This window comes from Trachypithecus francoisi, unplaced genomic scaffold (assembly GCF_009764315.1).
Source record: "Trachypithecus francoisi isolate TF-2019V2 unplaced genomic scaffold, Tfra_2.0 Lachesis_group11, whole genome shotgun sequence".
NCBI lineage: Eukaryota > Metazoa > Chordata > Mammalia > Primates > Cercopithecidae > Trachypithecus > Trachypithecus francoisi.
The window spans coordinates 582,536-604,837 of record NW_022681456.1 but is presented as its reverse complement, the minus strand read 5'-3'; the positions used below and the strand labels follow the sequence as shown (position 1 = coordinate 604,837).

The following is a 22,302-nucleotide window of genomic DNA, read 5'->3' as shown; positions in this document are numbered from 1 at the left end:
TGTTCAGGTGGCGAGAATATGTCTTCTCACGGGCCCCATTTCCCTTGACTGTGGCCTCCCAGCCTGGGGCACCGGCCTCAGGTCACCCCACAGCCTGCACATGCTGTGTGGCTCACAAATACCCAGCTCATTTTTGGAGAAACTGGCTCTTCTGGTTGAGCCGCTGCTTGGGAACCAGGGCCAGAGCTTCCCATTTCTGACCCCTCCACCACTGCTCAAATGCCCCCAGCCCCCAGCTGCCTCAGAGTAAACCCAGGCTGGCCGGCACCCATGGCTGTGCCGGGCGACCCCTGGTCTTGCTAGGTAGTCTTCCTGAGGGACGACTGGCTGTCCCCTGGCCCCATCACTCCTCACTCCCCTGAGGGTTCTCCAGATTTGCTTCCAGGAATGAAGCCCAGTCAGCCAGCCTCCCTCCTCCCCTGCTTGCCCTAATTTGATTTGATCTCCACTCTGGAGGCCTCAGCACTCCTCCATCTGAGCAGGCATCAGGTTTCTCCAGGCAGGCGGCCCGAGCAGCATCCAAGGGCCAAACACACGCCCAGTGGTACCCAGTCCCCTCATCTGAGGCGCCCTGCACAAACACACGGTGACAACCTAGAGAAATTTCAGTATGAAATGCAAATAAAAACACAGCGCAGCAGCGACAGCCTCGGACAGTAGATGGCAGGGACAAACGAAGGCTGGCTCTGGGCCAAAGATGCGAGCCTCCTGGGGAGCCTGTGGGGCCCTCCCTCCCACGAGGCTCTCGCCTGGGGCATCTGAATTCCTGATTTACATTTCATACGTGTTTGGTGCCCTGTGACACTGGCCTTTCTTCTTTCTGCTTCCAGCTGGTGCTGTGTGGAGGTGAAGGACAAGGGCTGTGGTGAGCCCAAAGTGGGGCACACAGAGGTCTTGTTTTCCTGAGGCTGATAGGGGGTTCCCTCTAGACCTGGCTCCAAATGAGCAGGGCTCAACAAGTCAAAATCCAGATTCCCACAGGTTAGGGTCCGGATTCCCAGGGAAACCAGCCCACAAACTGCTCCTGTGAGGCTGTGGGGCCAGCCCATTTCTCCATGCAAACAGGTGAGACTCCAGCCCCACCCACCAGGGCCTTGGGAACCCATCTCCTCCCAATCTCAGGGAGCCAGAAGCCCCCAGGGGCTTTTCCTCCCTCTGGGAGGCAGGACAAAGAACTGGAGGCACCTAGAGGACTCTCCCACCCCACCAGGTGTGATGCAGGAAGCAACAGAAGCCTGGAAAAGCATTCACTGTGTAAGAAACAGCGCCCAGGGCACCCGCAGCCTGGCTCATGGCCTGCTTCTGCAGGTATTCTGGCGAGGCCAGGGCCACATCCTGCTCCCACTCCTTCCTGTGATGTCTGAGCTCCCTGAAAATGGTTTTCTTTGGTTTCCTCCCCGTTCCCTGGCCTGGGGTCACAAGTTCGGTCAGTCAGGGTGGCTAGTGGTCTGGTCACTGAAAGCACGGGGATGTGGCCTTGGCATCAGGAGGCCTGGCACGGACGCAGAGGCACCCAGGGCCCGGAGCTGGCTAACGGCGCCGCTGTGGGTTCTTCTGCAGCAGCCACTCCAGGGTTTCCAGGAGGTACGACATGCCGTACTGCTGGGCAATGTTCCGGAAGATTCCGATCTGTTCCATGAAGACCTGCAGGAATAAACAGGCACAGTGAGACCCCAGTCCACTCAGAGAGGAGGCCAAGGAAGCCAGGCTGAGCCGAGGCAGATGAAGGAAAGCCCACCTGGGTGTGGATGGTGAGGGCGAAGTCCCCTGCGCAGCTGCAGTACACAGGCATGCTGGTCTCCTTCACCCCGCGGCACTTCAGGCAGATCTGAAAGGGAGAAACCCCCATGGGCGCCGGCCCTCCTGCCCGGGCCAGACCTGCCTGCTGCTTCTTCACAGGCTCGTGAGACATTCGTGGGCCCATCAGTAAGCCTTGAGCCCGTGCTGTGCGCAGCCAGTCCCTCAGTTATGAGTAAAATGCACGACCTCATCCCACCCTGCCAGCGCCTTCCCTACACCCACCCCCGCTGTGGGTGTCCCATCCCAGATGCCCAGTCCTGAGGCCCCCTCCAGGCCCTGCTCACTCCCTCCATCCTGCAGGCCTGGACACCGTGTGCCACCACACGGCAGCTTGGTGCGTCCCCCAGCCTCTGCTCAGATGCCCCTCAGCAAGGCCTTCCTGTGGCCGAGCTGTGCAACTCCCTCTTCCTCCTTTCCTTCTCTTCACACTTGGAAGCGTCTGTGTCCTTCCGCTAGAACAAAGCACCCACAAGGCCAGCTCTTGACCCAAGGCAGGTGCTCAACCAGTGTAGACAGAATAGTCCATCGGGCTCAGGCATGGACTGGTCTGCAGGGCAGGCCCTTTGGAGGACACCAGGGCGTGCCTCAGGACCTGCACACACCCTGGCTCCCGGGAATGCACAGAAACCCCTCTGCAGACTCCAGGGCACACGGGTGGGCGGCAGGCACTGCTCACCAGGTCCTGCAGGGTGAAGGCCATCAGCTTCTTCTGCAGCACTTCCACCAGCGTCATCTCGATGGCAGAGGAGTCGTAGGGCGCCTGACAATTGGAGCAGAGCCACTGAGGCAGGACTGCCCCCTCCTAGGCAGAGCAAGAGTGCAAGAGGTCACCGGCCCAGCCTCCAGACCACAGTGCCGTGGGCAGGATCTCAGGAGAGGAAGGGGCTGTGAGAAGCGCCTGCTGAGGGGCGAGTCTCCTGAGTGCAGCTACGTGCGCTCAGGCCTCCCACCTGCACTTGAGCCCTTCCTAGGACAACATTCTGAACGTGGTATGGGGAGGCCGGGGAAGGGGCCTGTTGCCAATCCGTGTGAGTCAGAGCGGCAGCAGGTGTGACCTACAGAGCTGGGGCTGCAGAAGCCCCCAGGACACCGCAGTGCCCTCAGATGTCCTGCTCTACAGTGAAAACCCCACTGAGGCTCAGCCGCACCTCTGAGAAGGAAGAGTCTTTACACAGGTCCAGGTCGCGGCAGAAGTTACAGCTGCGGCAGATGACCTCAGGAAGCACGTAGGACCGACAGGGGTCTCGGAACTGGGCCTCCTCGGAGAACTCGCCGACATCCACCAGGCGAAGCAGGTCTCGGTTCAGCTTATTCACCTGGTTTGTGATGTTGGTGTCCAGGGACAGCACCTGCAGAGACCACAGCCCGCATCGGGAAGGAGGTCCTGGGGCCTCCCTGCTGCCCTGTCTGGACCAGAACCCTCTGGACCTTGGGCTACAGTTTCCTGGTGTCCTTCCCTCTCTTCCTTAGTCCCTTTAGAAGCCTCAGAGAGCCGACTTCTCTACACTGGCAGTTTTCCATCAGTGAGGACAGGCTTTCCCAGGGAATTTACTAAACATTTAAGGAAGAAATGCTGCTGATTCTACACGATATCTTTCAAAACACTAAAGGGGGAGGGCACCCAACCTATTCTATGAGGCCAGCATCACCCTGATACTATAACCAAAGACCATACAAAGGAACTACAGACCAATAACTGAGCACAGACCCAAAAATGCTCAACGAAATATCAGCAAATTGAACCCGAGATAGAAAAAAAGAATACATAATCCAGAAATAGACCCACACAGATAAGTTCATTAAGTTATGGAAAAAGGTACAAAGATATTCAACAGAAAAAGAATAGCCTTTTCAACAAAAGGTTCTGGAATACAAGCATATCTTGGAGATACTGCAAGTTCGGTTTCAAACCACCTCAACAGACAAATATCACAATAAAGCAAATCACACAAATATTTTGTTTTAGTGCATATAAAAGTTATGTGATTTTTGGCTCATGCTTGTTTTCTCAGTACATATAAAAGTTACGTGATTTGTGGTGGCTCACACCTGTAATCCCAGCACTTTGGGAGGCCAAGGCAGGTGGATGACCTGAGGGCAGGAGTTCAAGACCATCCTGGCCAACACAGTGAAACCCCACTTCTACTAAAAATACAAAAACTAGCTGGGCGTGGTGGCAGGCGCACCTGTAATCCCAGCTACCTGGGAGGCTGAGGCAGGGATTCGCTTGAACCCAGGAGGTGGAGGTTTCAGTGAGCTGAGATCACACCACTGCACTCTAGTCTGAGTGACAGTGAGACTCCATCTCAAAAAAAAAAAACACCTAGGTGATATGTTTTTATTTTGGGACAGGATTTTGCTCTGTCACCCAGAATGGACTGCAGTGACGCAATCACGGCTCACTGCAGCACTGACCTCTTGGGGCTCAATTGAGCCTCCTACCGCAGCGTTCCCAGTAGCTGGGACGACAGGCATGCGCCACCATGCCCAGGTAATTTTTGTAATCGTTGTAAAGATGGGTTTCGCCATGTTGCCCAGGCTGCTCTTGAACTGCTGGGCTCAAATGTCCACCCGCCCTGACCTCCCAAAGTGCTGGGATTACAGGTGTGAGCCACTCTGCCCAGACAAAACTTAGGTTTACCTTATACTGTGGTCTATTAAGTGCATAACACCATTAAGTCTAATAAACAATGTATGTACCTTAATTTTAAAATGTTTTATTGTTCAGAAATGCTAACAATCATCGGAGCCTTCGGCGAGTCGCAAGTGTTTTGCTGGTGGAGGGTCTTGCCTCAATGTAAATGGCTAATGGCTGCTGACTGATCAGGGTGATACTGCTGAGCTGGGGTGGCTGTGGCAATTTCTTAGGACAACAATGAAGTTTGCTGCATCAACTGACTCTTCCTTCCATGAAAGATTTCTCTGCAGGATGTGGTGCTGTTTGATAGCATCTCACCCACAGTAGAACTTCTTTCAAAATTGGAGTCAGTCCTCTCAAGCCCTGATGCTGCTTTGCAACTAAGTTTACGGAATATTCTCAATCCTTTATTGTCATTTCCACAGTGTTCACTTTCATCCCAAGAAACTATTTTTTGGGGCCAGGCACAGTGGCTCACGCCTGTAATCCCAGCACTTTGGGAGGCCAAGGCGGGTGGATCACCTGAGGTCAGGAGTTTGAGACCAGCCTAACCAACATGGTGAAATCCTGTCTCTATTAAAAATACAAAAAGTTAGCCGAGCGTGGTGGCGGGCACCTGTAATCCCAGTTACTTGGGAGGCTGACGTAGGAAAATCGCTTGAATCCAGGAGGCAGAGGTTGCAGTGAGCCAAGACCACACCACTGCATTCCAGCCTGGGCAACAGAGCAAGGAGTCTCCATCTCAAAACAAACAAACAAACTTTATTGCTCATCCATGAAAAGCAACTCTTTATCTGTTAAATTTTGTCCTGAGATTGCAGAAATTCAGTCACATCTTCAGGCTCCACTTCTAGTTCCCTTGCTGTTTCAACATCTGCCGTCATGTCTCCCACAAAAGTCTTGAATCCTTCAAAGTCAACCATGAGGGTCAGAATCAACTTCTTCCAACTCCTGTTGATATTTTGACCCCTTCTCCCATGAATCACCAATGTTCTTAATGGCATCCGGAATGGTGAATCCTTTCCAGGTTTTCCATTTACTTTGCCCAGTTCCATCAGGGGAATCACTAGCTATAGCCTCATAAAATGTATTTTTTGGTAATAAACCTTGAAAGTCGAAATTGCTCCTTGATCCATGGGCTGCAGAAGGGATGTTGTGTCCGCAGGCATGAAAGCAACATTAATCTCCTTGTAAGTCTCCATGAGAGCTCTCGGGTGACCAGGTCAACTGTCAATAAGCAGTACTGTTTTGGAAGGAATCTTCTTCTGAGCTGCAGGCAGTGGCCTTAAAAGACTGAATGAGGACGGGCTTCGACTTAAAAGTCACCAGCTGCATCTGCCACTAACAAGAATCAGCCTGTCCTCTGAAGCCAGGCTCTGAGGCCTCCTCTCTAGCTATGAAAGTCCTAGAAGGCATCTTCTTCCAATAGAAGGCTGTTTTGTCTACACTGAAAATATGCTGTTAGTGTAGCCACCTTCGCCAATGATCCCAGACGGATCTCCTGGAGAACTCGCTGCAGTCTCTCCACCCGCACACACCTGCTGCCTCATTTGCCCTTTTATGTTACCAGGACGGCTTCTTTCCCTCAACCCCATGAACCAACCTCTGTCAGCTTCAAGCTTTCCTTCTACAGCCTTCTCACCTCTCAGCTTTCATGGAACTGAACAGAGTGAGAGCCTTACTCTGGATTAGGTTCTGGCTTGAGGGGACGTTGTATCTGGTTTGATCTATTCAGACTAAATTTTCTCCATATCAGCAACAGGCTGTTTCACTTCTTTATCATTCATGTGTTCACTGGAGGAGCACTTGTAATTTCCTTCAAGAACCTTTCTTTTGCAGTTGAGTTGGCTAACTGGTGTGAGTGGCCTAGCTTTCAGCCTATCTCGACTTTTGACACGCCTTCCTCACTAAGTTTAGCCATTTCTAGCTTTTTATGTAAAGTGAGAGACGTGGGACTCTTCCTTTCACTTGAACACTTAGAGGCCATTGTAGGGTTATTAACTTACCTAATTTCAATAGTGTTGTGTCACTGCGATTGGGGAGGTCCAAGGAGAAAGGGAGAGATGGCGGAATGGCCAGTGAGTGGGGCAGTCAGGACACGGACAACATTGATCAAGTTCACTGTCTTCTATGCACACGGTTCACAGCGCCCCAAAACAGTTGCCACAGAAGCACCAAAGGCTGCCACGGCTGATACAGTAATAGTGGGAAAGTCTGACACAGACACAGTGGGCACACGCTGTTGGAAAGACGAGACTTGCTCAACACAAGATTCCCACAAACCTTCCATTTGTAAAATACACGTTAACTGCTTTGAAGCACACCAAGACAGGATACGCCTGCAATCAGATATCCCATGCAGAAATATGGACTTGGATCTATCGCATGCACACTGTATAAAAATTAACTCAAATGGATCAGACAAATGTAAAACCTAAAACTTCACCAAAGAGGACAGACACAGGGACAGCAAGGAGGCCCATTAAAAAATGCCCCACAGCCGGGCACAGTGGCTCACGCCTGTAATCCCAGTACTTTGGGAGGCTGAAGCAGGTGGATCACTTGAGGTCAGGAGTTTGAGACCAGCTTGGCCAACATGGTGAAACCCCATCTCTACTAAAAATACAAAAAATTGGCGGGCTGTAGTGGCAGGCGCCTATAGTCCCAGCTAACCTGGAGGCGGAGGTTGCAGTGAGCTGAGATCATGCCATTGCACCCCAGCCTGGGCAATGAGAGTGAATCTGCATCTCAAAAAAAAAAAGCCCCACATTATTAGATGCCAGGGAAATGCAAATCAGAAACACAATGTGATACCACTACACACCTACTGCAATCACTGCAATTTAAAAATGCAATAATACCAAGTCCTGGTGAGGATGTGGACTGCAACTCTTGCCACACACTGCTGATGAGACCCTGACACGGTCAGAAGAGTTTGGCAGTTTCTTATCAACTTAAACAAACACTTAAAAAATGACCCAGCCCATCCTGGCTAACACAGTGAAACCCCGTCTCTACTAAAAAATACCAAAAAAAACTAACCGGGCGAGGTGGCGGGCGCCTGTAGTCCCAGCTACTCGGGAGGCTGAGGCAGGAGAATGGCGTAAACCCGGGAGGCGGAGCTTGCAGTGAGCTGAGATCCGGCCACTGCACTCCAGCCCGGGCGACAGAGCGAGACTCCGTCTCAAAAAAAAAAAAAAAAAAAAAGGCCGGGTGCGGTGGCTCAAGCCTGTAATCCCAGCACTTTGGGAGGCCGAGACGGGCGGATCACGAGGTCAGGAGATCGAGACCATCCTGGCTAATACGGTGAAACCGTCTCTACTTAAAAATACAAAAAACTAGCCGGGCGAGGTGGCGGGCGCCTGTAGTCCCAGCTACTCGGGAGGCTGAGGCAGGAGAATGGCGTAAACCGGGAGGCGGAGCTTGCAGTGAGCTGAGATCCGGCCACTGCACTCCAGCCCGGGCGACAGAGCGAGACTCCGTCTCAAAAAAAAAAAAAAAAAAAAAGGCCGGGCGCGGTGGCTCAAGCCTGTAATCCCAGCACTTTGGGAGGCCGAGACGGGCGGATCACGAGGTCAGGAGATCGAGACCATCCTGGCTAATACGGTGAAACCGTCTCTACTTAAAAATACAAAAAACTAGCCGGGCGAGGTGGCGGGCGCCTGTAGTCCCAGCTACTCGGGAGGCTGAGGCAGGAGAATGGCGTGAACCCGGGAGGCGGAGCTTACAGTGAGCTGAGATCTGGCCACTGCACTCCAGCCTGGGTGGCAGAGCAAGACTCCGTCTCCAAAAAAAAAAAAAAAGACCCAGCAATGCCCCTCCTGGGTTTTTAACCTCAGAGAACTGAAATTTATGTTCACACAAAACCTCCACCTACAGAATGTTTACAGCAGCTTTGTTACTCATCACCCCAAAGTGGAAGCAACGCAAATGTCCTTCCAGCAGTGAATGAAAAGCAAGCTGTGGTTCCCCACACAACGGACACGACTCACAGCAGAAAGGAAGCGGTTCTGATACACACGAGAGCGCGGATGAACCAACTGCAAGTGTGCTTTGCTAAGAAGCCAGATCCACAATGCTGCACAGTATGTCTCTACTTCTGTGGCGCTCTGGAAGAGACACACACACAGGGATGGAGGACACACTCGTGGCTAAAGGGGTGTCAGCTGAGGAGGGCAGCGTGGAAATGTTGTCGGGTGGTGACTATCCTGTATCCTGCTGATGGTGGCGCAATTCCATTCATCTAGGAAAAATCACACAACTGCACGCCACAGAGTACATTTTACTGTATGTAAATTATACCTCAATAAAAATGAATTTAAAGCATGTAAAAGTCAACAAAGGAATTAAAATGGTCAGCTAAAAACACTTCTTCACCACAACTAGACCTTGAGGCCATCACGTGATCTCCAGCGTAACCTTAGCCGTGTGTGAGATGCAGTTTGCTGGGAAGGCTGAGTGAGGAAATGGGCAGTGAAGCGCTCTGCTCTTTAAGGGCTGACACCCGTGGTCGTTATCTGGTAACATTATCCCTCTTGGACTCAGCCTGCCTTTCCCAGAAAGGCCTCAGCATCCGAGCAAGCTCTCATCTCATAAGCTCTGGGTCCTGATCCAGCCTACTGGTCTCCGGTGACCCATCCTCCCAGTCGGTGGTATTGGGTGCTCGGCTGTGCCTTCACCAACACACCAAGCTCATCCCCCAGGGCCTTTGCATCCTCCCTCCTCCTGCACCTGGTCCCAGCGTCCCTTACAGGCACCGTCCCCACAGCACCTGCGCCTCTGAATGGCCCTCTCCCTTCTCGGGTCAGCTGGCAGCAGGCAGGCCCCATGTGGCAGGGCCTTTCCTGTCTTGCTCACACCTGAGCATAGAAGCCTCAACTGTGGCTGCATGTGACAGGGACATGATAAATGTTGGTGGAATGAACAAGTAACTTACACCTGCTCCTCACCTTGCACACACTGGCACCCTGACCCTACACGGGTAGGCACCTCCCCCTTGCACACGTGGAAGCCTCATCCTGCATTAACATCCTTCCCATGCACAGGTATGTCGGTGTCCTTACCTTGCACACATACTCTAGCACGTTCACGGTGCACGCATTACAGCCTCACCTTGCACACATTAACATTCTTGCCTTACGCATGTATGTTGGTGTCCTCTCCTCACCTTGCACACGTATTTGATGAACTCCAGAGCAGGGTTACTGAGCAGCAAGTGGGAACCAGGGAGGACAGGAAGCATCTCTGAGAGCTCAGTGGGGTTTCGAGAGCCTGTGACTTTCTTCTGAATCTTCTGAGTGATGGTGAAGAAGTTCTGAGTGAGTTCATTTGCGACATAATCCTGAGAGAAGGTGATCATTCCTGGAAGTATGACAATGCTGAGGGAGGGATCTGGGATCCATCTGGCACCGGGGACCTCCCACCTGGGGGACTGGCACCGGGGACCACCCATGGCACACAGAGGGGTTAGGTAACTGGCACAAGGCAGTGGCCTCGAGAGACAAAAGACTGCTCACCGGGAAGGGCTCCAGCCGCCCCCTCGGCCTCCTGGGAGAGCTGGCTGGCCCCTCTCCTCCTCACGGGTGTGCTCCCTGGAGCACTGCGCCTCAGCCCGTCCTTCATGCAGTGGTACACGGCCACAATGTACGCTGTGGAGAGGCACATACACCACCAGCCCTGAGTCAGGCTGTTGCGAACACCCTAGAATCTGAGGGGACCCATGGCTGGTCAGATCGCCTCACAGATAAGGCTAAAATGTCATTGCTAATAATTTTATTTGCGGCCTTTAGATGAGCTAAAAGTCAATTAGATAAGTGAGAAGTGGAAATGAGAAGGAACACTAGCTGACACTCGAGTTCATTATCAGAGAGAAAACTGTATAAATGAGGCCATGCACACTAACCCTCTCAGTGGGTAGTATGTGAAAAACAGGGCCCCTGGCGTCAGCAAGCTTCTCCAAAAACTCCTCCGGGCCTGTCACCCAGCACTTACCTTTTTTTTTTTTTTGAGACAGAGTTTCACTCTTGTTGCCCAGACTGGAGTGCGATGGCACAATCTCGGCTCACTGCAACCTCCGCCTCCTGGGTTCAAGCGATTCTACTGCCTCAGCTTCCTAAATAGCTGGGATTACAGGTGTGTACCACCATACCCGGGTACTTTTTGTGTTTTTAGTAGAGATGGGGTTTCACCATGTTAGCCAGGTTGGTCTCAAACTCTTGACCTCACGTGATCCACCCGCCTCAGCCTCCCAGTGTTGGGATTACAGGCGTGAGCCACTGCGCGTGGCCGACCCAGCACTTTTCAAGAGACTTAGAAAGTTGCAAGAGAGAACTGAGAAAGTTAAAGACTCAAGGACAAGTAGACAAAAATATAAAATGATCATCAATGAAGGCCTCTGTGACTGCATCCGCCTGTGTGCTCAGCACACCCTGCTGTTTTAACTGAGAGGGTCTTTAACTTCGGGCTCTGAACTACAAACAGTGCTTCCTCGACACACTTCGTCTGCACACTAACCTGCATAGCTTGATTTGCAAACTCTAAGCCTACAGACCCAAACCAAGGCACAAGAACTTCCCCACCAGAAAGGCAGGCCTCACAGACCAGCCAGGGGGCAGCTGACCTGACCCAGGGGTTTATCTTCAGCTACTGAACATGCACCCACACACCCACACCAATGTTCCCTGGGAATGTACGTGACTGAGTTACTGAGTCAGATGGCAGGAGCAGAGCTAGGAAACCCCTCAATGACACGGCCAGGGGCAGCCGCTCCCCATGGAGTTTCCTGAGAGAGCAAGGGCTGGAGGGAAGACAGTCACCCCTCTCCGGGTCCTCCAGTGGAACATGCCTGGAGACGGGAGAGGAGGCTCCTTGGCTCACAAAGTCCCAACTGCTGGGCACGCTCCGCCCGATCCGACTTTTCCACTGTCTCCCTTCTTGCGATACCATGGCACAGGAGCCACATCTACTAACCCTGAGTCCCTCTGGTGGAGGCTGTGCAGACCTAGGCTCTGGGCTCACCTGAAACAATCATGAGGAAGTAGCTCTGGCAGGAGGCTGCCTGTGGCAAAAACTGCAAAATGTTCCAGTTGTTTTCCAGTGAATCTTCCACGCTGGATTCCTCCGCATCTTCCTCCTCCTCCCCATTTCTTTCCTCCTCATTGTCCTCATTTTCCTGCTCATCCTCTGCTCCCTGCACTTTCTGTGAGTCTTGCTGTAACACAGAGACAAGGCGGCGGTGTTTGTACCATCGCGGCCTCGTAGGGGGTAGGATGCCACCGTGAAGGCTCCTCCAACCTGTGTCCATCTGCCCCATTTGACTTGAGGCCTTCCCCATAGTCACTGTGTCTCTGGGAGCCTGTGTCAATCCCACAGGGTGGCTCCCAGTACAGAGCGCTTGTGGGAAGTGCCTGGTGCACAGAAGTGCTCATGACCTGGGACTGCGAGCTTCACTCTGCTCTTTCAGGGTTCACTTTAATTACTGAACTTTCACCCCTCAAGGACGAAAGAACCAGTCAGAGATTCCCAGTGACTGTTCTCTTCTCTGAGTCCATGAATCTCCTGGGACGGCACGACCCCATCACAGACCCAGCCTCACGTGCAGCCTGCGTTCATGCCACGGCACCATCCATGTCTGTGTAGACACTGCCACCCACTGCCACCTGCCCTGACCATACGCTGATCCCCTCCTCAGAGCTGTCTATACCACCTGCGTTTCTACCCTCCCATTTTCTTCTGAATCCCTTTAATCAGGGTTTGTCCCCCAACTCCAGCCGGAATTGCTCCCTCCAGGTATCCTGGGCAGCCTTGGCTTCATCCTGCCAGCTCTCAGAAGTGTGTGCCTCCTTACAGAGGGCTTTCCCTCTGACATCTGAGCCCCTGGCCCCCTACCCATAGCTTCCTCTCAGTCCTCTGTAAGGATCCCCGTGGAGGACAAAGGCCTCCTCTCAACACACCCAGCCACGCTCTGGCCACTCCTGCACCAGCTAACCACCCACGTCTCAACCTTGCAAACGCCATGAGTCCCAACCAGACGTGACCCCTTCCCCACACTGCTCCTGACAGCCACCTCCACTCACCCATAGCCTGGCCCACACCTGGGCATTTGCCCACATCCGATCTGCTGGTCCCTTGGCTCTACTTCAAAGCCCACCCAGGCCATTCTCACCAACCTCGCTGCCCAGCATCTCCCTGGCATGGGCACTAACTGGCTTTACCTGCTTGTGCCCTCCGATGGTGGGTTATCCACATGGGACCAAGAAAGCTCCAACATCACCCACACAGAACCTCCCATCCCCATGAAAGCCGAGGCCCTGCCCTGCCCTGCCCAAGTTGCCTGGCCTTGCCAGCTCTCTGCCTGCATCTGCCATCACTGCTCCAGTGACCTGTGCTTTGCCTCCCCGGTGTCCACTCACTGGAGGTGCCTTATGCACACACGACTCCAGCACGCTTCATCAGCTCTGGGATTCCTTGTCACCACCTCACAGGCCTCCACCTCCCTGTGGCCCATGGCAAGCCCTGCCCTCACCAGGGCCGACGCCACTCCACACTGATGTGCTTGTCTGCACATGGGGCCTCCCCATGTTCATGAGGGCAGGATGCGGTTGCAGTGTCTGCTGCCACACAGCCAGGCCTGCCGGGGCCCTGAGCACTCAGCACTTGCTGCAGGAAGGAACGCAGCCCCCAAAGCTGGCTCGTGCCACACTGCAGCTCTCTTACCAGTCCACAGTGAACACGAGATGAAACTTTTCCTTTGATTCCGCCATAGTTAGATGGATCCATCCAGAGAAGAAATTCCCAGCATCGAGAAAAAGAAATTGTCAAAGAATGGAAGATCTCCTTAGCATGAATGCTGTAGAGGAAGCATTGAAGACACTGCTTAAATGAAATCCACCTTGTTCTCAACTTTCCTTTTCTTCCTCTTGTATCTATCTGTACCCTCCACTTACTTAACATTGAATCTGAAAGTTCATTCAGATCACATCATACCTCAGGCTTCCTAGGGAAACGCGGTAAAAGTAAAACTAAGGAGGTCCACCAGGCCCCTGGGAGCTGGCACCACAGAGAGCTGGGTGCCTCCTCGTGCTGGCGACAGCCCACAAGGCGTTCTGCCTCTGCTCCTGGCCTCAGGTGACCTGCAGCTTCAGGTAACCAACCACAGTCCTTCCCACTGCCAAGTTCTTCTAAGCTATCGTCATCCTTGTCACTCCTCAGTTAAGCCTCACTAGGGCTGACCCACTCCTCTGCAAGTTAGATCCATTTAAGGAAAAAAATAAAAAAAAAGAACCGGCCAGGCACAGTGGCTCATGCCTGTAATCCTAGCACTTTGGGAGGCTGAAGCAGGAGGATCGCCTGATCTCAGGAGTTCAAGACCATCCAGGCAACATGGCAAAACCCTGTCTCTATAAAAAAATGCAAAAATTGGCTGGGCATGCTGGCATGCACCTCTAGTCCCATCTACTCAGTGGGCTGAGGTGTGCAGATAGCTTGAGCCCAGAAGTTGAGGCTGCAGTGAGCCATGATTGCACCACTGCACTCCAGCCTGGGTGACAGAGCAAGACCCCATCTCTTAAAAGAAAAAACAAAAACCAAAAAAAAGGAAGAATAAACAAAGAAAGACAGGAAGCAAGGAGGAACACCCTAAATCACAGTTTTAAAACGCAGCTGAGTAGCCCACACTGCACCTCCTGCAGGAGAACTTTATGTTCTCCCTAACTCTGCTCTCCGCACTAAGGGAGAATGGCAGCCTGTTTCCTGACATGAGCAACCCTGGCCTCCTCAGGTACAGGGCACCCCTGGAGCTGCCCATGGCCAGTGTGGGGAGAGGCACATCCTTCCCATCATCTCAGCCACGCTCTGAAATACAATTCTAGCCCAAGTCAGCTCTCCCAGGCACACAGCGTGACCACTGACCATCAAGGCTCATCTTGGATAGACATAAGGGGCCACAGTGGGTCTGCAGGAGGACAACGGTGGTTTTGGGTTTGAGATTAATCCGTTGCATATGGTTTGATTAGGAATGAAAGTCTTATAAGCTCTACCTTCCTACTTCTCAGTGACCTATTATCAATTTAGTGTCAGTCTTTTCTGCAGCACCCCCAGATGCTGCCCCTGTAACCATGCAAAGACCAGACCCATGCAGACACTCTAGGCCTCCACGAGCAACTCCTCTCTGCGCTCAGAAATGGCTGCATTCATCTCCAGGGTGAGTGCACCTGGGAGGGAGCTTCCTACTATCAATTGAACAAAAGGAGCTGGTGGAGATTTTCTGTTGCTTTGTCTTCTATTTAGATTTAAATAGTGCTGAGTGTGTGAGAAGCACAGCAAGGCCCATGAGGGAACCTCAGGAACATGGCCCAGAAGGCAGGAAGTCAAAACCACAACACCAGGCTCTGACAGCTGAGAGCTGTGCACAGCTGAGCACCTGGGAACCACACCACTCCCACTCGCCAACACGGACGTCTAGGAAAGGTTTGCCCGTCAACACTTATGGGGTGCACATATTCAGGGCACCTTGAATCTGTGTCTCCCATGGGGAAAAAAACAAACAAAAAACATTCAACTCAAGCTGCACAGCTGCGTGGCCTCTGATTGGCTACAGCACGCGGGTGGCAGGAACCCCCTTTTCACGCTGCTCTGGGTTTAGCATGGTGAGTCCTGTGCTTCTAAGGACCTCCCAGTCCACCCAGGAGGACAGCTGGCACCTCAGGGGGTCATTTGAGCACCCCTCTCAAAGCCACAGTGCTGCGTCACCAGGACCAGCCAGCCGCACCTGCTGGTGATGTACTCCACATAAGTGATGGCATCTTCCACATGGCGCTTCTTTGTACAGAGGATGATGCGGTTGAAGTTGGCATAGACGACTGACGACCCCAGGCGCTTGAACTCAGCGATGAGCCTGTGGAGCAGGTTTAGAGCCCGTGGTGGAGACGCCACAGCCGTGGAGAGCCAGAGGGCACCCGGAAAATCCATAAGGGAAAAGAGCTGAGGGTCCTGAAGCAGAAAAACCTCCGATACACTAGAACCCAAAAGCCAATGAAGAACAAAGATTTCTGCACAGCAAAATCCACCACAAACAAAGGCAAAAGATAAGCAAAAACAGGAAAAAATTAGCAAATTCTTATCACAGAAAAATGGCAACTTTTTGTATGGAGACTACTCATTCGATGTTCAATAAAAGAAAAACCAACAAAGCTACAGAAAACTAGACAAAGGACTAGAAAATTCGACTTAATTCATTATAAAAATCCTAAGTTAAGATTGCACCGAGAAGCACTTTTATCCTAGCAGCTGGGTAATAATCCCCGGCCACGTTGGTGAGGCACGGCCAGGGAAGAAGTGTCCACAAGGGGCCTCTGTGGGGCCGCTCTCGTGAAGTCCATCAAATCAGCATTCATCCCCTGAGTTATAACACCTGTGAGGCCTGCAACAGGGTTATGCCCCAGAAGTTACCCCAGGATCTATCTGTGTGAGCTCATGCATGAAGCCTCTCACTGATTTGCTATTTGTAATGACGGCACAAGGCTGGAAAGAGGCTAAATGATCTCCAAGGCATATTTTCACTAAAATGAGCAAGGCACACAGCAATACACTGTGCAGCAGGACTTGTGCAGGAAAGGGGCAGGAGTGGGGGTGCCACCTAGCGTTCTCTGCAGGATGTGCAGGTGATGCTGCAGCAGCAGCTGCGTGTTTCTCTGGGATCCTTTGAAGATTGTTATGCTCCACAAACCCAGAAATACACTACTTATCCCAGAGGCACTGGCTGGCCACGTCTCTGGTTCTGGAGAGTAAGGGAGCAGCCCAGCTGAGGATGAGGAGGATGGCCCAGGGAGGAGGAGCACTCACTGCAGGAAGAGCTTCTTCATCATGTTGTGGAGCGTGCGGTGCAGGGCGGGGTCGTGAAGCAGAGAGGATGGTGACCGAAGCCAGCGGTAGAAATGCATCACCTGGTTGTCTGCGTAGATATTGTGGTACTGGGTGATCTCCTTCACCCAGCCCACGACCATGCTCTTCAGGATCCTGAAAGAGAAGTGCAGGACACCCTCGTACCCTCAGCCTCCCATGCTGCCGCCACGCGGGATGCTCCAGCTGAAACAGGCACAGGTTTTCCCTACATGGCTGGGTCCAAATCCGTCACTGTCACCTCCCCTTCTCACTGTCCCCACCTTAAGTCACTGTCCAAATGTCATCCTTTCACCTTCATGCTTCATCTATTTCTTTCCAGTTCATTCCTGAAACTAGCTCAGGCTTTGCCACATCGCTCAACACAACCCAAACTCTGTATGTTCTGAAGCAGGATGGGAGGGCAGTACAGTACGGGGCAGCAAGTGTGTGACGGGCTGGGGCCCCTAACAGGAAGGACACAGCAAAGCCACTGCCTATACATCAGAACACACTAGGCCAGATGCAGTGGCTCATGCCTGTAATCCCAGCACTTTGCGAGGTCGAGGTGGGTGGATCATCTGAGGTCAAGAGTTCGAGACCAGCTTGGCCAACATGGTGAAACCCTCGTCTCTATTAAAAATACAAAAATTTGGCCGGGTGCGGTGGCTCAAGCCTGTAATCCCAGCACTTTGGGAGGCCGAGACGGGCGGATCACGAGGTCAGGAGATCGAGACCATCCTGGCTGACACGGTGAAACCTCGTCTCTACTAAAAAAATACAAAAACTAGCCGGGTGAGGTGGCGGGCGCCTGTAGTCCCAGCTACTCGGGAGGCTGAGGCAGGAGAATGGCGTAAATCCAGGAGGCGGAGCTTGCAGTGAGCTGAGATCCGGCCACTGCACTCCAGCCGGGGCGACAGAGCGAGACTCCGCCTCAAAAAAAAAAAAAAAAAAAAAAAATTAGCTGGGCTGGTGCACGCCTGTAATCCCAGCTACTTAGGAGGCTGAGGCAGGAGAATCGCTTAAACCCAGGAGGTGGAGGTTGCAGTGACCCGAGATGGCGCCACTGCACTCCAGCCTGGGTGACGGAGCAAGACTCTGACTCAAAAAACGAAAACAGAACAAAACACCACCATACCCACATGGCCCTGGTCAGTCAGAGACAAGAACTGAGAGGACTCTTTCCCGCCTAGCAGGCTGGGCCCTGCCTTCCTGCTACTTCCTTTAAATGGACCATTCAGGCACTTGCCCGTGAACTAACACATGCCTACACCCCATTCTCTCACACGGCCAGCTGCCCTGGGCACTCTCCCTGTGCCTGCCTTGCATGGCCCTGGGAGGGAGGATGGCTTCCCTCCTCACGGCACCCTCCCTGCCCAGGAGATGTAAGGAACACATCTTTGCACTTATTCCCTATTGCGGTGGTGATCGATTTTGTGCCTTCCCTCTGAAGAGGCAGGGGCTGCCCTGGGCTGGGTCTTCCCTACCACGCTGTGGGGACACAAGGCTGGGCCCCTACACCGAAGCAATGGTTAGGCAGGTGGGACCTAGACACAGGTCACACAAAAGCCACAAGAGCGTGTGCCAGTGTAAACAAGTTTCCTGTGGTGGGGCGCCCTGGTCACAGGCCAGATAGCTAGGCATTGGGCAGTGCACTGTACATGCCCCGTCCGGCCCGCTTCACTTCCTGTAGGGCGGAGATGCCAGCTGCTCTGGTACTGGAACCCCAATTCAGCTACAGGGTTCCAAAACTGCACGTCACCCCACTGAAGAAGTGGGAACTTCAATGGGGTCAAGAACAGAATGTTACAAGAGAACCTACAGAGGTCCAAGTCCCATTCCTAAAACTCCTTTTCATCACCAGCTCTTCAACAATCCAGCAAACCCCACGTTCCCCAGAGCGGCGGTTTGGGGATCTGCTGTTGGACCCCATCTACCTCTCAGGCCTGGCCTACCGTCTCTCTGCCAAGACCCTGCTCCGGGCTCCCAATGCCTCCCTGCCTCTTTCCACCAGTCCTCTCCCGGCCTCATTTCCCAGCTCTGACATGCTCCCTCTCCCCTTTTGTGTGGAGTCATTAAAACAACGCCTGAGTACAGGCTCTAGAATTAAAAAGACTTGTTTCTGAGTGCCAACCCTTCCATTTGTTTGTGGTATGACCACAAAGCCAGCCCCTCTGACCTGTTTCCTCATCTGAAAAATGGACAATAACCGCTCCCCGTCCCTGGGCTGCTGTGGGGACAGAGGCAGAATGTGGAGTGCTCGGCCCACCTCCTGGTACACAGCAAGCGTTCCCCAGTATGAACCACCACTGGTGGGTACTGCGAGTAGCTGCTCTCAACCACGCTCTCCGCAGCAGACCGACAGCTCCTGACCCTCAACCACACCCTCTGCGGCAGACTGACGGCTCTAGACCCTCAACCATGACCTCCGTGGCAGACCGACGGCTCCTGACACCTAAGTGCCGATGCCTCGCACATCATACTCAGTAGAGCCAGCTGGAGATCCCTATGATGTACCTTTGGTCACATCGAAAAGTGGCCCTGGTTAGAAAGGTTCTTTGTGTGAAGTACCTCTGGCCACAGGGAGGTCAGAGGCAACACATGGAACAGTCGCCAGGGACCAGGCTGGACTCACATGGTGGTAAAGACAACAGACTAAAGATGGGAAACGCCACAGTGGTCTCTGGCTCTGCCATTAAGACTAAGGGAAGCCCAAGGGACACTGTCTTAGACCTTAGCTTTCCAAATTAAGGGCAAAGGATAAGACCCTTCTATTAGTAACACTCCTTCCCAGAGAGGGTGGCACCTGAAGGTGTTAGAGCACAGGGCTGTCTCATCGTAGCTGGCTGGGGCACTGGCAGCCTGACTGCCCGTGATCATGTCCTCCAGGGAGGCCTGCTGGATCACGTCGAAGCTGATCCCCATGCTGTCAGCCCCCTCCATGTCATTGACGTGGTGAGACTGGAGGATGGTGTTGACGGCCAGGTTCTGAAGGTCCAGCTCCACACACACTGTACAGGAAGACGCCATGCTCAGCCAGCATCCTGCCAGCTCCCGCACCACCAGCCCCCTGGGCCTGACTCCAGCCACCACCACCTCCAGAACCAGCATCAGACCTACCCACACCCATCCTCACACCTGCCGGGCTATTCAGATTCCCGAGGGCACAGGAGGCCCCACCTGGACCTTGACCCCAGGACTGTCTCCTGCAGCTTCAGCTCTGACCTTCGAGGTCAAGCTCTGAGCCCATCCTCGGGCACTCTTGCCTTGAGAAGATGTCACAGAATGGCAGAAACACCAGTCAGGTCTCGTGGACCTCGCCCTCCTGCCCACTTACCTGTGGAGTAACAGCCTGAACTGTTGATCTCAACAGTGGCTTGGTCATCAAACTCCATGACAAGACAGTTGTCATCAGCCTCCTTTCCACCCAGGTCAGGGCGGGCCGTAGGGGACAGCCAGAGCAGGTGGTTGTGGCGATGGAGATGGCGGGCAAAGAAGAGGTCGGAGCCGAACGTGGAGATGTCCTCTGGCAGGTTCCCGATGGGAATGTGAAAGTACCTGCACCGGGGCACAGGTCAGCACTGAGGCACAGGTTGGCGCCGGGGCACAGCTCAGTGCCAGGGCACACTGCCGGGTCACAGAGACCGCCGAGGCCAGCTCTGCCTGGGGACCACTGGCCCACGGTGACAGTGCTGCGCTCACCTGCTCATCTCAAAGGCCTGCGACAGGCAAGTGTCCAGGTTGAGGTAGTGCCGGATCATGCGCCGGGCTCCATGGCGCTGCCAGTCCAGGACCCCATAGTTGATCTTGTCGGCCACACAGATAGGCACCAGCGGGAATTCCTCCAAGACAGGAATCTCACTGGCCAGCCTCTTCAGCTCCCAGCTGGACTGAACGGCGATGAGCGTGGGCCCCCGGCGCTCCTCCTGGGTCAAGGCAAAATGGAAGAAAAGACCCAGGTGGACCCAGCCTCAAAGGAGAGGGGACTCACACAGCAGGATCCCAACCACCCTCACCTTGTAGGCGAGCAGGAATCGCTGGATGGCTCTGCAGATGGTCTTCAGGTCAGTTTCTGCCCGAACTTCAAAGGTGTGTTTGGGGGGCGGCAGGAGCTCAGGGCCCACCTTCTCCAGGAGGAGGCCGTGCTCTGCTGAGTACAGGGTGCCAAGGTTGGGCATCTGGTTGCTGCGCACCTAGACAAACGCAGACCGTGTCAGCCTCACCCTGTGTGGGAGGAAGTGGGGGCAGCCCTGGGGCAGACTCCACCACTGCCATGGCACTGCCAATTCAATCACGACAGGCACTCATGGGCAAAGGCCCTTGAGGACAAGACCTGGAGGGCCTGGGCACCCTGGGAGAAGTCCTCCTTCCCCGGACCCTGCTCCAACCAATGTGCTGCCATGGAGGGCCCAGGACTCACAGTGTCCAGCACAAAGACGGACGCCCTGCGCTGTGAGGGGATGAAGATCCCGAAGAGCGCTTTGTGGCCCTGTGCATGGTGGTACAGGTAGATGTGGCGGATACTCCCTGCAGAAGGAAACAAGACCGTCACCCCAGATGTCTGGGAGGCAGGCACACGGTGGGCGGCGGGTGCAGGCCATACCTGGTTCCAGGTAGCTGAACTGGGCCAGAGAGCGCATCTCCAGGTGTTCAAGAGCAAAGGTCTCTGCTTCCCAGCCCGAAAGGTGCCTCACCAGCTGTTTATTGACCACACACACACAGCCCAGGTGTACCAGGGCCCGGAACAGTAACGGGACCTGGAAGAGGCGGGCAGACAGGCTGGCAAGGGCTGGCTGCCCACGTGACTCCTGCCTGGGATGTGGCTGTGCCCCTGCAGCTGCCTGGCCCACTGCCCACAGGTCACCTTTGGCAGACACCCTGCTGATACTCACCTCACCTGTGGGCACGAGTCCACAATCACTGCTGTTTCCCAGCCCACACCCTGGGCAGGTTTCTTTCCTCTATTCCACCCTGCTGGAGCCTCCCCCAGTTCAGCCGAGGGTGGCTGGGGAGTCACCTGAGTCTCATACACGCCCTCGATGTCTGGCGCTGACAGCTCAGCGTTGACCTCGTTGATGTGTTCCTGGTACATGTCCTCCGGCACTGAATACTCATAGAGATTGTAGACCACATTGGAGCGAGGAAGGACCCGATTGACCTGGTGAGAATACAATGACGATCTCGTCGCAGGGCGTAGGTGGTAATGTCTGTGGTGCACGTACATGCACAGGGTGTTCCGAGTCCTAGGACTTCCAGTGCCCCTAACGATGGGATGCACCCACCATGCCACAGTCCACCTTTGTCAATGATGACAACTAAAAACTCTGGACGTAATTTTTATGTTATTTATTTATTTTTCACGGACAGGGTCTCCCTGTATTGCCCAGGCTGGAGTGTAGCAGTGTGATCACAGCTCACGGCAGCCTCCAACTCCTGGGCTCAAGCGGCCTCCAGCCTCAGCCTCCTGAGTCGCCGGGACAAGGGACACACCAGCACGGGTGGCTTTTTCGTTTTCTGTAGAAAGGAGGCTTCACTATGAGGCCTAGGCTGGTCTCAAACTCCTGGGCTCAAGCAATCCTCCCACTTCAGCCTCCTGAATCGCTGGAACTGCAGGTGTGAGCCACCATGCCTGGCCTCTGGATGCAATTTTGAAAAGCAACCTGCAGCCTCTGAGAATAGACAAGAGCTCTCAGAATATAGCAGAGTCAACACTGGTCTGGGGAGGCTCCCAGTTCATCTTCCTCCATTCTCTCATGGGTTTAACCTGAGGATGTAGATGGCAAAAACTGAGATAAATCACATTTTCCTAGTCAGAAGAATGGAAAGAGAGCCCCTGGGGAAGCCAGAGTATGTGCATGGGGAACTGGGGAAGTCCGAGAGAGCTGAAGAGGGGGCACCCTAGCTTCCTGCATGGCGGGCTGGGGGAGTCCTGGAGAGGGGCCGCTGGAGAGAGGTACCCTCGCTCCCTGTTGGGGGAGCTGGGGGAG

The 22,302-nt window shown here is 53.7% G+C and overlaps 1 protein-coding gene across 4 annotated transcripts in view; it reads right to left on the bottom strand.

The window, feature by feature from the left end:
• Positions 1 to 599: 599 nt before the first annotated feature.
• The window catches only part of POLE (DNA polymerase epsilon, catalytic subunit), a 65,919-nt gene continuing 44,216 nt past the window's right edge, over positions 600 to 22,302 (bottom strand). The window contains exons 33-49 of one of the 4 annotated variants that reach the window (XR_004439475.1): positions 21,333 to 21,473; positions 20,919 to 21,072; positions 20,736 to 20,842; positions 20,332 to 20,508; positions 20,018 to 20,241; positions 19,653 to 19,873; positions 19,122 to 19,326; positions 16,280 to 16,453; positions 15,207 to 15,332; positions 13,154 to 13,286; positions 11,456 to 11,648; positions 9,955 to 10,086; positions 9,606 to 9,731; positions 2,949 to 3,149; positions 2,477 to 2,602; positions 1,739 to 1,828; positions 600 to 1,644 (exon numbers count right to left, since the gene is read on the bottom strand). Coding sequence is in view for 1 of the 4 variants with exons in the window: in XM_033220003.1 (XP_033075894.1) it covers positions 1,531 to 1,644; positions 1,739 to 1,828; positions 2,477 to 2,602; positions 2,949 to 3,149; positions 9,606 to 9,799; positions 9,955 to 10,086; positions 11,456 to 11,648; positions 13,154 to 13,286; positions 15,207 to 15,332; positions 16,280 to 16,453; positions 19,122 to 19,326; positions 19,653 to 19,873; positions 20,018 to 20,241; positions 20,332 to 20,508; positions 20,736 to 20,842; positions 20,919 to 21,072; positions 21,333 to 21,473 (2,712 nt within the window). In the remaining 3 variants the exon portion in view is untranslated. Of the gene's footprint in view, positions 1,645 to 1,738; positions 1,829 to 2,476; positions 2,603 to 2,948; positions 3,150 to 9,605; positions 9,800 to 9,954; positions 10,087 to 11,455; positions 11,649 to 13,153; positions 13,287 to 15,206; positions 15,333 to 16,279; positions 16,454 to 19,121; positions 19,327 to 19,652; positions 19,874 to 20,017; positions 20,242 to 20,331; positions 20,509 to 20,735; positions 20,843 to 20,918; positions 21,073 to 21,332; positions 21,474 to 22,302 lie in introns of those variants that run through there. The other 3 variants (XM_033220003.1, XR_004439477.1, XR_004439476.1) reach the window with 3 other exon arrangements.